The sequence below is a fragment of the Watersipora subatra genome, chromosome 7 (assembly GCF_963576615.1).
Source record: "Watersipora subatra chromosome 7, tzWatSuba1.1, whole genome shotgun sequence".
NCBI classification, from domain to species: Eukaryota; Metazoa; Bryozoa; class Gymnolaemata; order Cheilostomatida; family Watersiporidae; genus Watersipora; species Watersipora subatra.
Window position 1 is genome coordinate 57008753 of NC_088714.1, and position 13973 is coordinate 57022725.

The following is a 13973-nucleotide window of genomic DNA, read 5'->3' on the forward strand; positions in this document are numbered from 1 at the left end:
GTATTAGCAGTATTTTAGTTGTTTTTATTGATTTATTATGGTGAGATATCCAACAAACTTAACCGAATTTTTTTTTTGTGAAACTTTAAAATCAAAGGAGTTATTTCACTTAGGGCATTTTGTTTGCTTAAATTGACAATTTACTAAGCTGGCACTAGGCAATCAAAACGCCCTATCACTGCAGATAGGGCCTTTTGATTGCTTAATTGGACTGGTTTCTCATTGTTAGTTTGCCACAAGACCATTTGCCATGACTGGATTATCAAAGGATTACAAGTTTAAATTATGATATTAACCTGCAATTAGTCAACAAAATGATATATGTTGCAATTCCTATTACTCATCCAGTCAACACATGGATTAAAGCCCTGTAATAGCCATATTTAGCTCAAAAGTTAAGAGATGATCAAAGATCTAGGTATCCTTCAAACCAGATGTCATGAAATGAAAGGAGTAAGTAAAATAGTAGTTTAAAAAAGATCAAACGCTTTTATTGAAAATAATTTAAAACAAACAACTGAGTGCAATAATGTCAGTATTTTAAAAAAGCAAAACCTTCCAATGGACATGTAATTAAAACAAATTTTTCATCAAATCTCTGAGTCGGATCTTTAAATCGAGACTTTTGTCACTTAGATATCGTCCTGTCATAATAAATATATTATGATAAAAAATATAGCAATAAGATTGAGCACTTAGAAGTGCACTAGATTGTATGAGCTGCCTTAAAACAACCAAATATATATGCTTCAGTTTCGCTTCTCTTTGTTTATATACTCTTTGATTACATAATGCTGCTCATAATGTCCAACTTTGTGTATGTTCAGGCCAATCAAAACGCTGTATCTGCAGATAGAGAGCTTTGATTGCCACTTTATGTGTGGTAAATGTGGATAGGGCGTTTTGAACATTGTGAAAAGTCCTATTTCTGGTGGTCTCAGATATATGAAATTTCGAGACATGTTAGATCTCAACCTAAATTACATATAAGCACAAAAAAGTGAATTTTGAAAAACTTGTCAGATAGGGCGTTTTGCTTGCTTAGGGCAGTATAAAGTTATGATAATGTATTATTTTCATTGTAATTAACAAGTTGATGCATTTTAGTTGTAATTTGATACGGATTTAAACTAGAGGCTGAGTCATAAGTAAGTGACTGGAGTAAATGAAACCCTTTAAATTGTTGAAGCTTTAAAATCTATGTTTCAATTTCGTAGAAGAATATCGCATGAGATAAAGTATTACTGCTTCATAGAATTTTAGTAATGGGAGGTAGGGACACGGATTTGCTGAAAAACCTAAAAACATCAGGCATCTTTTGCATCAATTTTTAATCTGCATAACATCTGTTTGGGCTATTAAAATTGTTTTGCTTATTTTGGTAGAAACCTGGTCACCGCATCCGAGCACTATATCCACCAGATGGAAAATGGTACGAAGCACAGCTGGACGCTTTCTTGAAGGGGGGTATGTTGCTGATTAACGGTTAATTTCCACCAGAGCGTGCCACATTAATAAAAGTTTTATTTCAAAACGTTTATAAGAAATAAGATTACTATAAAACCTTTGTTTGAATGCCATGGCACTGCATTTTTTAACCCTTCCAATTATAGTGGCAAAAATTGTCGATTGGGCTTCATAATATATGTTCAATCTTTATTAGCTTCAACTCTATCTAAAACCTTTTTGTTATAGATTTTATTTTTCCAACACATTAAAAAATAGTACTATTCAAACAACTTAATGCATTCCTACTTCGTGCATTGCTAATGCTATGTGAAGCTACGATCCCTTCGAATCTCGATAAACAATGCTCTACCATGTTCCTTACTCTTACGAAACTATTACTTTGACCACCATTGGAGTCACTATTGGAGCTGTTACTTTAATTATATGTGTAATCACTAAAATCTTAATCCGTCATCAACAATCATCAATAATGTTATCAACATAAGTAATTATCTGTTTTCAATTCTGGATGTACTTGCGAAAGCTATAATAGCACTAAATATTTCGAAAATCAGAAAGAACAAATGTTTCTTTTTATGTTGAAAAGTCCTAAACAAAAATTTAAAATTGCTTCGTGAGTTTAGGGTAATTTTACAGGGAAACTTTTGGACAACACTGTCAATACCATAAAAAGTCTTGAAGATTGTTAGTTATGTTGTCAACGAATAATAAAATTAAGTTACTACGCAATTGCCAGGAAATTCGCAACATGCACATATGCCGGTCGTCCATTGATTTCGCATAAATGCGCATGCAGCGGTGAAAGGGTTAATAAAATATTATGGAATCTCTAATTGAATCCCCATTCATTTAAACGCCCCTCTACTAGACCTGCACTATAATAGATGACGGTAAAGATAGAACGCCACCGTTCAAGTGAACGTTACTTCTTTTGAAAAAAACCATAAAGAACTATATAACACAAACTAAGCTGTGAGCCAGTGATAACATATACACTGGGCGTTGAGCTTGCAAAATGCCATCGTTAACTGTTTATTCTAATGCTGTAGCATGTGCAAGAAATTTTAGCCTCAAATAGTAGTACAGATTTCATCATATTTGTTAAACCGTTTTTTCATATATGCCGAACTATCAAGTCCGCTTAAACAATAAAATTATTATCAGCCTGATAGAGTTATTAATTACTTTCATGGTGCTGCTTTCAAAGCTTTAACGAAAACACAGGAAAGCTTAGAAGTTAGAAAACTCGCTTCAATATGCATTGACAAAAGTATTAATTGCTATTGTTGTAACTGAGTCATTGTTAGTAAAAATTTGTCAACATTTTTCTATCCATCCTGTCCAAAATTGGATCCAAAGATCAAAGAATGTTGAAGTCGCAGTCAGCTGGAAGTGGTTGTCAATTAAAGGGTGACACTCTAGTTTTCAACACTTCTAGAGTAGTACTCAAATGAACATGGCCTTCAAATTAAGATTCTACCCTATGTCAATTTAGCTGTATTTCAGAATGTTATAATATTGGAGTTTTGGGTCAAGGTTGAAATAGCAAGCATAACTTTGCCAATATCGCCGCAAAAAGATTTTAGTTTTAAATGAGGCTCTGCTTTCATATATTTGCAAATCGCTAATGCATGAATTTAAAAAAAGAACCCAAGGGTATATTTCTCTTTGTGTAGTAGCATCTAATCAAAAATGCATTGATTTTAAATAAGTGCAGAGTGACATACATGGATTATCAACACCGAAGAGTGATTTTCAGACATCAGATTAAATGTGGGTAATGCTATGATAAGTGGCTTTAAACTAACACAATGTACTAGGGAACCAAGCGGGATTATTTTGCTGTAGCTCAAATGCAGTAGAAAAAATAAAGGTGTCTAGCTTTTCAAGTACTTTAGTCAAATTCGTTGCCTACATAAATGCTGACACTAGTCTTTGTGTTCTGCTGCTGTCAGGTTACAAAACATAGCTCTCCTAGTCAGAGGCATTTAGGTATCTAGAGCAATCTAGGCATTAGTGGTTTCAATGAACACCTGAACAATGTGTGTTTAACCACAGTGCTTGACCCCATAGGTCAAGTATTAGCCTAATTAATGGCTAATACTTGACCTATGAAATAGCTAAATAAATAGCCCAATAAATAGCTAACCAGTCAGGTCGCACTAAGCTTAGCCGCAATCGTTCTGAACACTGGCCATTAAGACTGCTCAATGAATGTTAATCCTGATCATTTCTCTAATAGTTTGAAGCAAATAGAAATCCAAACTGCTCTATCGCATGCACACAAGTGGCACACTATTTAGTTTCATAATTAGCTACTAAAGTAGTATATAGAAGTGGTCATCAAAGTACCTTCTACAGTATATGTGTGTTTTGAATAACAATACACAGGATAAGTATTATATTACTAAATGAGAAATGACACTAACGAGCATTTATGTCCTTATTGTTCACTTGTATCTGAGAAACCGTCAATTCTGTTTTGACTTGCCGCACATAAACCAGCTTATTTAACTTTTGAATGGAGCTGAGCAATGATATGTGATTCATCAAAACCATAGCTTATCAGATTTTTATAAATGATAATTCACATTATTTACTATTTCAGTCAGCAGAAAACGGTAAAGTGCAGAGGAAATAGCAGAATTTGACAAGAACTGGACTGAAAAATCAGGCAAACTGCCAACAAGATCAGTGTTAGATGCTATACACTCAACGCTGCCTAACAGAAGTGTTATAGTGATTCGGGCTCGAGCCAACAACTTGCTAAAGAAGGCTGCGAGAAAAAATGCCAGCTGAATTTTTTATGTTGTTGAACCTTCTTATTATCATTGCGTGGTATTTGTCAATAAATGTGCTCTTTTTGAAGACTAAAAGAGACCAACTCCGCAGTAATGCACTTGTATAGTTATTTTGTATCAAGCAGTCTTAGCTATTATTTTATGTACAGAAAATGTGCATAAAACAATGACTATGATAGATAATACAATACCGACAATAGATATTATCTGTTGTACTGCACTGTACACTATGATGTATTATTCAAGAAACGAGCTCTAAGATAAATTATAATAATTATTTTAAAGAAAAACCAAATATAAGGAAATATGCCGCAGCAGCCAGTCTACTGAAAACTTACTGTCAAACCGACGAGCCCAAAAAATTACTTAGAACGCTGTGCTTGACTAAAAACAATCAGGAATTCACTACACAATGAGAAATATATCTTTTTGGGTCATTTTCCAAATTTAAGTGAATGTGTCTGAGTAGAATGTTTTATCAATTTCTTGACAGTTCAGGGCATTATTATTACTGGTAAAATGTGAATAATAGCACTCAGTATTACTATTGATCAATAAAACCACCCAAAGTCAAGAGATCTAAAGTTAGAAAAAATCTGGTACTGTGCTGGGTCCAGCCCGACTGATCATTGCTAACAATAAATTGCAGTAAGAAAGAAGTTTAGAACAGCGAAAATGCCCTCAAGATAGAATGTTATTGTATTTTTATTGGCTCTCTATGTGACATTAAGTTTTTCCCTGGGTTCTACATAGGCACAATGGGCTTGTTTGGAATCTACCCAATTTATGGTGGTGTGGTATTGCGCCGGTTTTGCAACCTGACACTCCATTCCCGAGTGGGGAAATGTTTTTACTTAACGTTCTAGGAGTGGCTTAAGATGAATAGAAAGACATTGCTGTTATTGTATGTTAGATTGAGTAACTAAGTATGTTGTGCAAGTAATTCATATTATTACTGTAGATAATATTCACAGCAAGCAAAAATGTGTGTGTTTCATTTTAGCAATCACAGTAACTGAGTTGCGTCCATGCATTGTTACCAACTAATTTTTTTTAAGTTTTTTATGCAGTGCAGCAGCGATATGTGACTGAATAAGAAACTATAACATAGACCATATTTATAAATATTGAGTTACATTATTCGTTTATTTTAGTGAGCAGAAAGTTATGCAGCCTAAAAGAAAATTGAGAGTTCGAAAAGCCATGATCGGAAGATTTAGGCAAACTACCGAACATGCCAGAGCTGTATACTGTTAAAATAAATTGGTGTTTGAAAATTATAATGATGACTTATGCCCGAGCCCACAACTTACTCAAGAAGCTGCAAAATTAAACTGGCAGCAGGGTCTTCTTGTTGTTGAGGCTTTTGCAATATCGCATTAAACTTGACGTCTGAATAAATTTACTCCGTTTGGTGACTAAGCAACGACCATTCTATGGTACTTGACTAGTTGAATTTTTTGGTATCAAGCATGGTGGCTGTTGTTGTTTTATATACAAATTTATTGAATCCTACGTTAAAGTTTAACATACTTTACAATATGTAAGTTTTAACAACAACTAAATTATTTCAGAAAAAAATACTTGGAAATGTGCAACAGAGGCCGGTTTGCCCACAACTCATGATCGCACCAATAGGCACAAAAATAAAGTAGATTCTATAGTAAAATGTTGTGAGTGTTTTTAGATAATTTTGTTACTTTTCTGATATGTCATAAGTCAGAGAAGTCATTTTGCGTATAAGTTGCTAAAAGAGAACAAGGTTTTATGGCTTCTTAGCTAATGTGTGCAAGTTATGCTATCTTCTTAACATAGTACATAATCGATCATAGCCTTCTGAAGTATGTACACTGTATACGTCATTGGTACTTCTAGAACCAATATATAAGTTAGATAGCTTTTTACATATGTGAAAGGTATATCGCTATAATAAGATACAAGTTGTATAGTTTGATGCAACCTTCTGACTAGTATATAAATTATAGTTGTTAAGTAATAATAACAGATAAATAAGTTATAGCAACCTACTAAATGATATATAAACAGCAGCAGCCTCTTAAATAATATATAATTCATAGCAGCCTCCTAACTGATATATAAATAGTAGCTACCATCTAAATGAAATTCAAATTATAGCAAACTCTTAGGTGATCTATAAATCATAGCAACATCCTAAATTCTATGTAACCCATAGCAACCTCTGCAATGATATGTAAGTTATAGCAACCTCCTAAATGATATATAAATAGCAGCAGCCTCCTAATTAATATATAATTCATAGCAGCCTCCTAACTGATATATAAATAGTAGTGTAGCTACCAACTATATGAAATTCAGATGATAGCAGACTCTTAGTTGATATATAAGTGATAGCAACATCCCAAATTATGTGTAATCCATGGCACCTCTGCATTAATATGTAAGTTATAGCAACCTCCTAAATGATATATAAATAACAGCAGCTTCCTAATTACTATATAATTCATTGCAGCCTCCTAACTGATATATAAATAGTAGCTACCAACTATATGAAATTCAAATTATAGTAAACTCTTTTGTGATCTATAAGTCATAGCAACATCCTAAATTCTATGTAACCCATAGCAACCACTGCAATGATATGTAAGTTATAGCAACCTCTTAAATGATATATAAATAGCAGCAGCCTCCTAATTAATATATAATTCATTGCAGCCTTCTAACTGATATATAAATAGTAGCTACTAACTATATGAAATTCAAATTATAGTAAACTCCTATGTGATCTATAAGTCATAGCAGCATCCTAAATTCTATGTAACTCATAGCAACCTCTGCAATGATATGTAAGTTTTAGCAACCTCCTAAATGATGTAAAAATAGCAGCAGCCTCCTAAATTATATATAATTCATAGCAGCCTACTAAATGATATATAAATAATAGCTATCAACTATGGAAAATTCAAATTATAGCAAGGTCTTGGGTGATCTATAAGTGATAGCATCATCCTAAATTATATGTAACTCATAGCAGCCTCTGCAATGATATGTAAGTTATAGCAACCTCCTAACTGATATATAAATATCAGCAGCCTCCTAATTAATATATAATCCATGGCAGCCTCCTAACTGATATATAAATAATAGCTATCAACTATGGAAAATTCAAATTATAGCAAGGTCTTAGGTGATCTATAAGTGATAGCAACATCCTAAATTATATGTAACTTATAGCAGCCTCTGCAATGATATGTAAGTTACAGCAACCTCCTAAATGATATATAAATATCAGCAGCCTCCTAATTAATATATAATCGATAGCAGCCTCCTAACTGATATATAAATAATAGTTATCAACTATGGAAAATTCAAATTATAGCAATGTCTTAGGTGATCTATAAGTGATAGCAACATCCTAAACTATATGTAACTCATAGCAGCCTCTGCAATGATATGTAAGTTATAGCAACCTCATAAACAATTTATAAATAGCAGCAGCCTCCTAAATAATATATAACTTATAGCAGCCTCCTCACTGATATATAGATAATTGCTACCCACTATGTGAAATTCAAATTATAGCAATTTCTCAAGTGATCTATAAGTTAAAGCAACATACTTTATTATATGTAAATCAGAGCAGCCTCTCAAACAAACAAGTTATAGCAAACTCCTAAATGATATAGGTTACGGCATCTTACTAAAGGGTAGGTAAGCTATGCCATGCTATGTAATGTTTCCATTGTGACTATTACATAAGTTACAATGGTAGCATTCTAATTTATGTGTAATTTGTAGCGATCTGCTAACTGGTAATCATTATTTTTGCTTACTCATTGAGGTATGAATTATTTTACCTTCAAATTGATATGTAATTTACAACAACCATCTAGACATTCTCCAAGTTTTGACAGTTTTTCTAGAATGCATAGATACAAAGAATGATAAGGCGATGAATATATATTGTATGATACCATATTCTCCTAAAATTTCCATAAAAATATATAATAATTAGGAGGTGAATAAATATATATATATCTACAATGTAGATAAATTAGACCATATAGGAGGCTTACCCATATATATTTGCGTTAACTCCTAATCCCTTATATTCCGAAACCTCCTAACTGGTATATATTTATTCAACTCCTAACTCTGGAATATGGGTATATATATATATATATATATATATATATATATATATATATATATATATATATATATATATATATATATATATGTATATATATACCAAATATATATATATACTAAATATAGGGTATATATATATATTTGGTACATATATATTTGATATATATATATATATTTGGTATATATATATACCAAATATATATATACTAAATATATATATATATTTGGTATATATATATTTGATATATATATTTGGTATATATATACCAAATATATATATATATATATACTAAATATATATATATTTGGTATATATATTTGATATATATATATATATATATATATATATATACCAAATATATATATATATATACTAAATATATATATATATATATTTGGTATATATATATGTGATATATATATATATATATATATTTGGTATATATATATATATACCAAATATATATATATACTAAATATATATATATATATTTGGTATATATATATCAAATATATATATATTTGGTATATATATATCAAATATATATATATCAAATATATATATATATCAAATATATATATATACCAAATATATATATATATATATTTACAGTGACCAGTACTTACATGCTCAGGTACAGCATCTTTCACCTCCTGGCTAACTTGATGCACGTCATGTCCAGCATCCAATCGGTAAGGTCCACCGACACCGCCTAAACCAGCAGTGTCCCTTCCCCCTGTAATAACAGGCGCGACATGCTCATCCTTATTAACATCCCTTACCAAATGACATATCCAACCATCTTTAACACAATACTCCACATTGTTTATTTGATGCACTTCCGTGTTTATAATTTTTTTTATATATTCTACTCACACTCTATGTGTTTTATCCTTTTCCTGTTTTAGATATGAGCTGTCAGTATGATAGGCGTCCGTGTCTGAGTTTAACACAAGTAATCTAACTGACAAATGTTAACTGTTGATCCAAAGCTAGTCACACATAATAATCACACCACCATATGGAAAGATTTATTAAATAAAATATTGATAAAATTAACTTTACATAAAATATAACTGTTATTTAATATTCAGTGGGCTGGTTACTCACCTGAAACCAGACTATCAGCCAGTAAAAGTTACCAACCTATACAGAAGAATAAGCCCTGTCTTCAAGGAATGTGAGCAAATTTAGTGACTAAAATGGTAAAAGAGCTAGTTTTTAAGTTGACATGACCTCTGAACAACAGGTTAGAGCTCAGTTACCAAAGGTTTAGTTGTGGTGAGAAGGGCATTCGGACTTAAATTGCTCTCTCCACCGAATCAACTCATGCAGATTGGTCTACACCCTGATAGGCAAACAATCACTTAACTGCAGTTTGGTGAGGTGAGAAACTTTGCTATTGCATTAGAATAGCATTTTGAAACCACAATACACCTTATTATATATATTTTTGCCTATAAAATGAAAAAAATGTGATTAGCCATTGAAAACTAAGTCTATTGTCCTGGAAACTATTGCAAATAGATTCAGTGAGTTTTCATCTAAAATGAGCATTTAAGGAGACAACTGAGTAACTCATCTGTTTAGGTCTTGTTCTTTACAGTCGCAGCACATGTAACGATAATACTTACCAACTATACCACCTTTGTTCTCTATAGCCACCATATGCATAGTCTTGCCATCTTGTTTCCCTTAATACCTATGCTACATATCTGTTATAATGTTCATCAGCAAATTGCCTCAGTTTTACACCCTGCTATATATGTTTATAAGTTTGGTTTGAAACAAATTAATTACCATTTGCTATAAGCCCTGTTTACTACTAAGTAGAAACTATTTACTTTTATTGTTGGTCCCTGGCAGACCTAAGAACAGATGCTACCGTGCTCACAGTATAGACAACCATTTACCCTAAGAACAGATGCTACAGCGCACACAGTGTAGACAACCATCTACCCTAAGAACAGATGCTACAGTGCTCACAGTATAGACAACCATCTACCCTAAGAACAGATGCTACAGTGCTCACAGTATAGACAACCATCTACCCTAAGAACAGATGCTACAGCGCACACAGTGTAGACAACCATCTACCCTAAGAACAGATGCTACAGTGCTCACAGTATAGACAACCATCTACCCTAAGAACAGATGCTACAGTGCTCACAGTATAGACAACCATCTACCCTAAGAACAGATGCTACAGTGCTCACAGTATAGACAACCATCTACCCTAAGAACAGATGCTACAGTGCTCACAGTGTAGACAACCATCTACCCTAAGAACAGATGCTACAGCGCACACAGTATAGACAACCATCTACCCTAAGAACAGATGCTACAGCGCTCACAGTGTAGACAACCTCCTATATACAACCATTTGAATTTAGAATGCCGATGCCATCCACAAGCAGCTAATCAAGATGCTAACAGTTGCGCTCATCACCGTCAAAGTTCAACATGTTGAAAGTACATCTCATCGTCGCTAGAAATTATTACGTTGGCCGTTCCTGGCAAAATGACGTCATAACAGCCCTTCGTTGCGATCAACCGCACCACTAATCGACGATTTGAGTGATAGTGTACACGGGCCCCAGGAGACTACGCAATATGAATAAATAAGAGATAAATAGCTTATGATAGATTTAGAATGAAGTTTGAGGTTATGTTTATGTCTAGTAAGACAACGCCAGAAAAGGGCAATTAAAAATAATTTCAACTTGATGGAGATGAGCAGGACTAATAAATGCTTATAACTTACCTAATTTTACAACAGACATTTGTTTGACATTTTGCAACACATACCTCCCCAACATACACGTAGGAATTTTGATAGCACTTTACAGCCATGAAGGTTAGCGCACTCACCAGTGCCACCTGCCCAAGTATTTCCTCCAACATGTGGATTTCCTGTTGGATCGACTTTCCCGTGTTTTGGTGCCTGACAGTCTTTCACACCGTCTCTCTCATAAGTCATCTATAGAATTGATAGGTTTATTATCATTGATCCACTGAAGAGCGATGTACGTGCATGATCGACAAAAATATTTAGAAGCTCACTAGCTTTATAATTCAGAAATCTAGCAAATGCCGCTAGATACATTCGGGTGAGCATACAGTCTGAACAAAAATTTTGTAGTTCAAAGGTCAGAGTGCAAGATAAGAGTACACCACTACAGCAACCTTTATACTCTATGTTTAGCTCTGTTTTTTAAAACATTTTTGTGTTCAATATGGGTGCGGCACAGTACCATACTAGTCAAAACACATAGTACCATTACTGCCATTGGTGTAACCTCAACATCCGAAATTTTACACTTTTTTCAGTTTCTTTTCAGGATGAGACAAAGGAGGGTTAAAAACCAAATGCTCCGCCATGCAATGGTAAATGGAACTCAAATCTGCGGAACTTGAATACTACCAACTTAGCTCGCCAGACATGATATTCATAGTCAATTGACATTAGGGCTGAGAAGGTGTCGAGTTATTGACAAAAAAGAATCAACCACTGAAATACTTACACATTATGTAAATCTACATATGTATGTATTGATGAATGATGAGCCAATCCAAACTAACAGTTATACATTATATATACATGTATATGCAGTGATCGTAGACACGAGAGTAATTATGATCAATGGAAAGCAGTTACCAAAATAAGCCTAAATATAAAGCTCCTCATAGACATATGTATATACATTGACACTGAGAGCCATAGACATAATAATTTACTATATGGGCAACTAGTGACAGGTGAAGAGAACAATGCACAAGTTAGTAGAGAAAAGGAAGACCTGAAGGTCATCGGCGGCCGTCCCTATAAGCTTGGTCCAACCCTGCAGAGCAGAATCAAGCAAAGCTTGAGAGGTCTCCCACAGCTGGACACCCCCTCCGCTGTCAACTGTAACCAGCCCATCATTAGGTAGAGGAGAGAGCATTGGACCTGATGCTGTTGTCAACCAAGTAGAGTATGGCGAAGGAGCTGCTCTGTAGTGACAGAAATATGAAATCACTATCAGTTCATACTGTGATTGACAAAATTCTACAACTTTTTGGCTGAAATACGTGTACGGTCGACAGTGACTAAGCCAACTGCTTATCTGTGCTTCAGCGTGGATGAGACTAGCAAACCTGCTGGGCTAAAAGCAAAACCTGACAAAGGGAGGAAGAGCTCCTCTGTGAGCCATTGGCTAGCTAGAGATGGTGTCTCAATAAAAACACCTAACAGAAAGTAATGGCAAATCACTGTTTAAACCTGCTAAGAAAAGTCATGGTTAATGAGGAAAACTATGATCGCCTACATCCTCACATGGCATGGTACCTAGAGAGGGAGACTTGTACTAGAGAAGATTGACTCATTGAGAAATTCATATTAAATAGGTAGGGCTGACCACACACAGAGATGATCCAGACCAGCTATAGAGAGCCAGAAATGACTAACTCAGCTAAATAATTATCCATCGACCACACAGCTACTATATATGACCTTGACTCTTTAATGATCGTCTCATGCAGTTATGTAACTTCTACCTCTACAATTCCTTAATCTAATATTATAAAGAAAACAAAAGAACTATTTTTATGCTATTATAGTGATAATAGGTCAAATATGACCTTGGCCGGCTAAGAGTAGCCTCTAGATCAGTGGTTCCCAACTGGTGGTCCATGGACCCCTAGGGGTCCACAGGAGGTTTTGAGGGGGTCCACAGGCTGGTGCCAGTATTGGTTTTGTTAGCTAGTTATTTACAGCTACTTCTGGCTTATAGTAGTTGGATCAATGATATAAAACCCTAAAAGGATAGGCGAGGGCTATCATATGGGCGGGGTTTAATGATCGAGCTCTGTTTGGATTGTGCTAGCCTGGGTTCCGGGGCTAATTCAATTCCCGTGGGGTGGTCGCGTTGTCTTGTTAGGTTTTTTGGTCTAGACTTTTATCACCTATGTGCATCAATCGCTGGATAGTACCTGATTTCCGGTTAGTAGTACAAAACAACAAAACCTGTAACCAGCGAACACTTAATTCTCTCTCTCTCACTTCAATTTCAGCGATATACTAAGATCCATGGAAAATAAAACATTTCAACTTACTTATTTTTACCAATTTTAAGATTGGTAAGGGTCTTAGAATATGCTTGAAGTTAAATACAATTTACATAGTTAAATATAAAATGACAGTCTTTTGTCATTGTCACATTGTTTGACCTGGCCAATAAGATGGGATTGCGGGCAACGCTGTGCAGTGTAGTTTTTATACTCTAAATCTAAAACCAAATTTGGGTCAATTCACTATGGCAACTATTAAGATCATGAATGCTTGTTAATGGCAGCTGACTGATCTTAATTGTGACAATATTTGGCTACTATATTTACTTGACAACAAAATGAAACCAGCAGATCGGTAAAATAACTACCATTGTTCATAAAAGTTGTAAATTGTAGAAGTTTTAGAATTATTTTGACTTTGATCACGTGATCAATAGCTTATGATAATCTAATTTAATGTAAACAATGTATATCAAAAGCAGGTCCCTGAATTCTAGATTGTTTAAAGAAATATGCGAAGA

At 34.0% G+C, this 13973-nt stretch overlaps 1 protein-coding gene across 1 annotated transcript in view; it reads right to left on the reverse strand.

The window, feature by feature from the left end:
- LOC137401070 (von Willebrand factor A domain-containing protein 8-like) overlaps positions 1-13973 on the reverse strand; it is a 127934-nt gene that overhangs the window by 15133 nt on the left and 98828 nt on the right. The window contains exons 28-30 of the mRNA XM_068087420.1: positions 12204-12396; positions 11275-11383; positions 9030-9139 (exon numbers count right to left, since the gene is read on the reverse strand). Of these exons, the coding sequence (XP_067943521.1) occupies positions 9030-9139; positions 11275-11383; positions 12204-12396 (412 nt within the window). The remainder of the gene's footprint in view (positions 1-9029; positions 9140-11274; positions 11384-12203; positions 12397-13973) is intronic.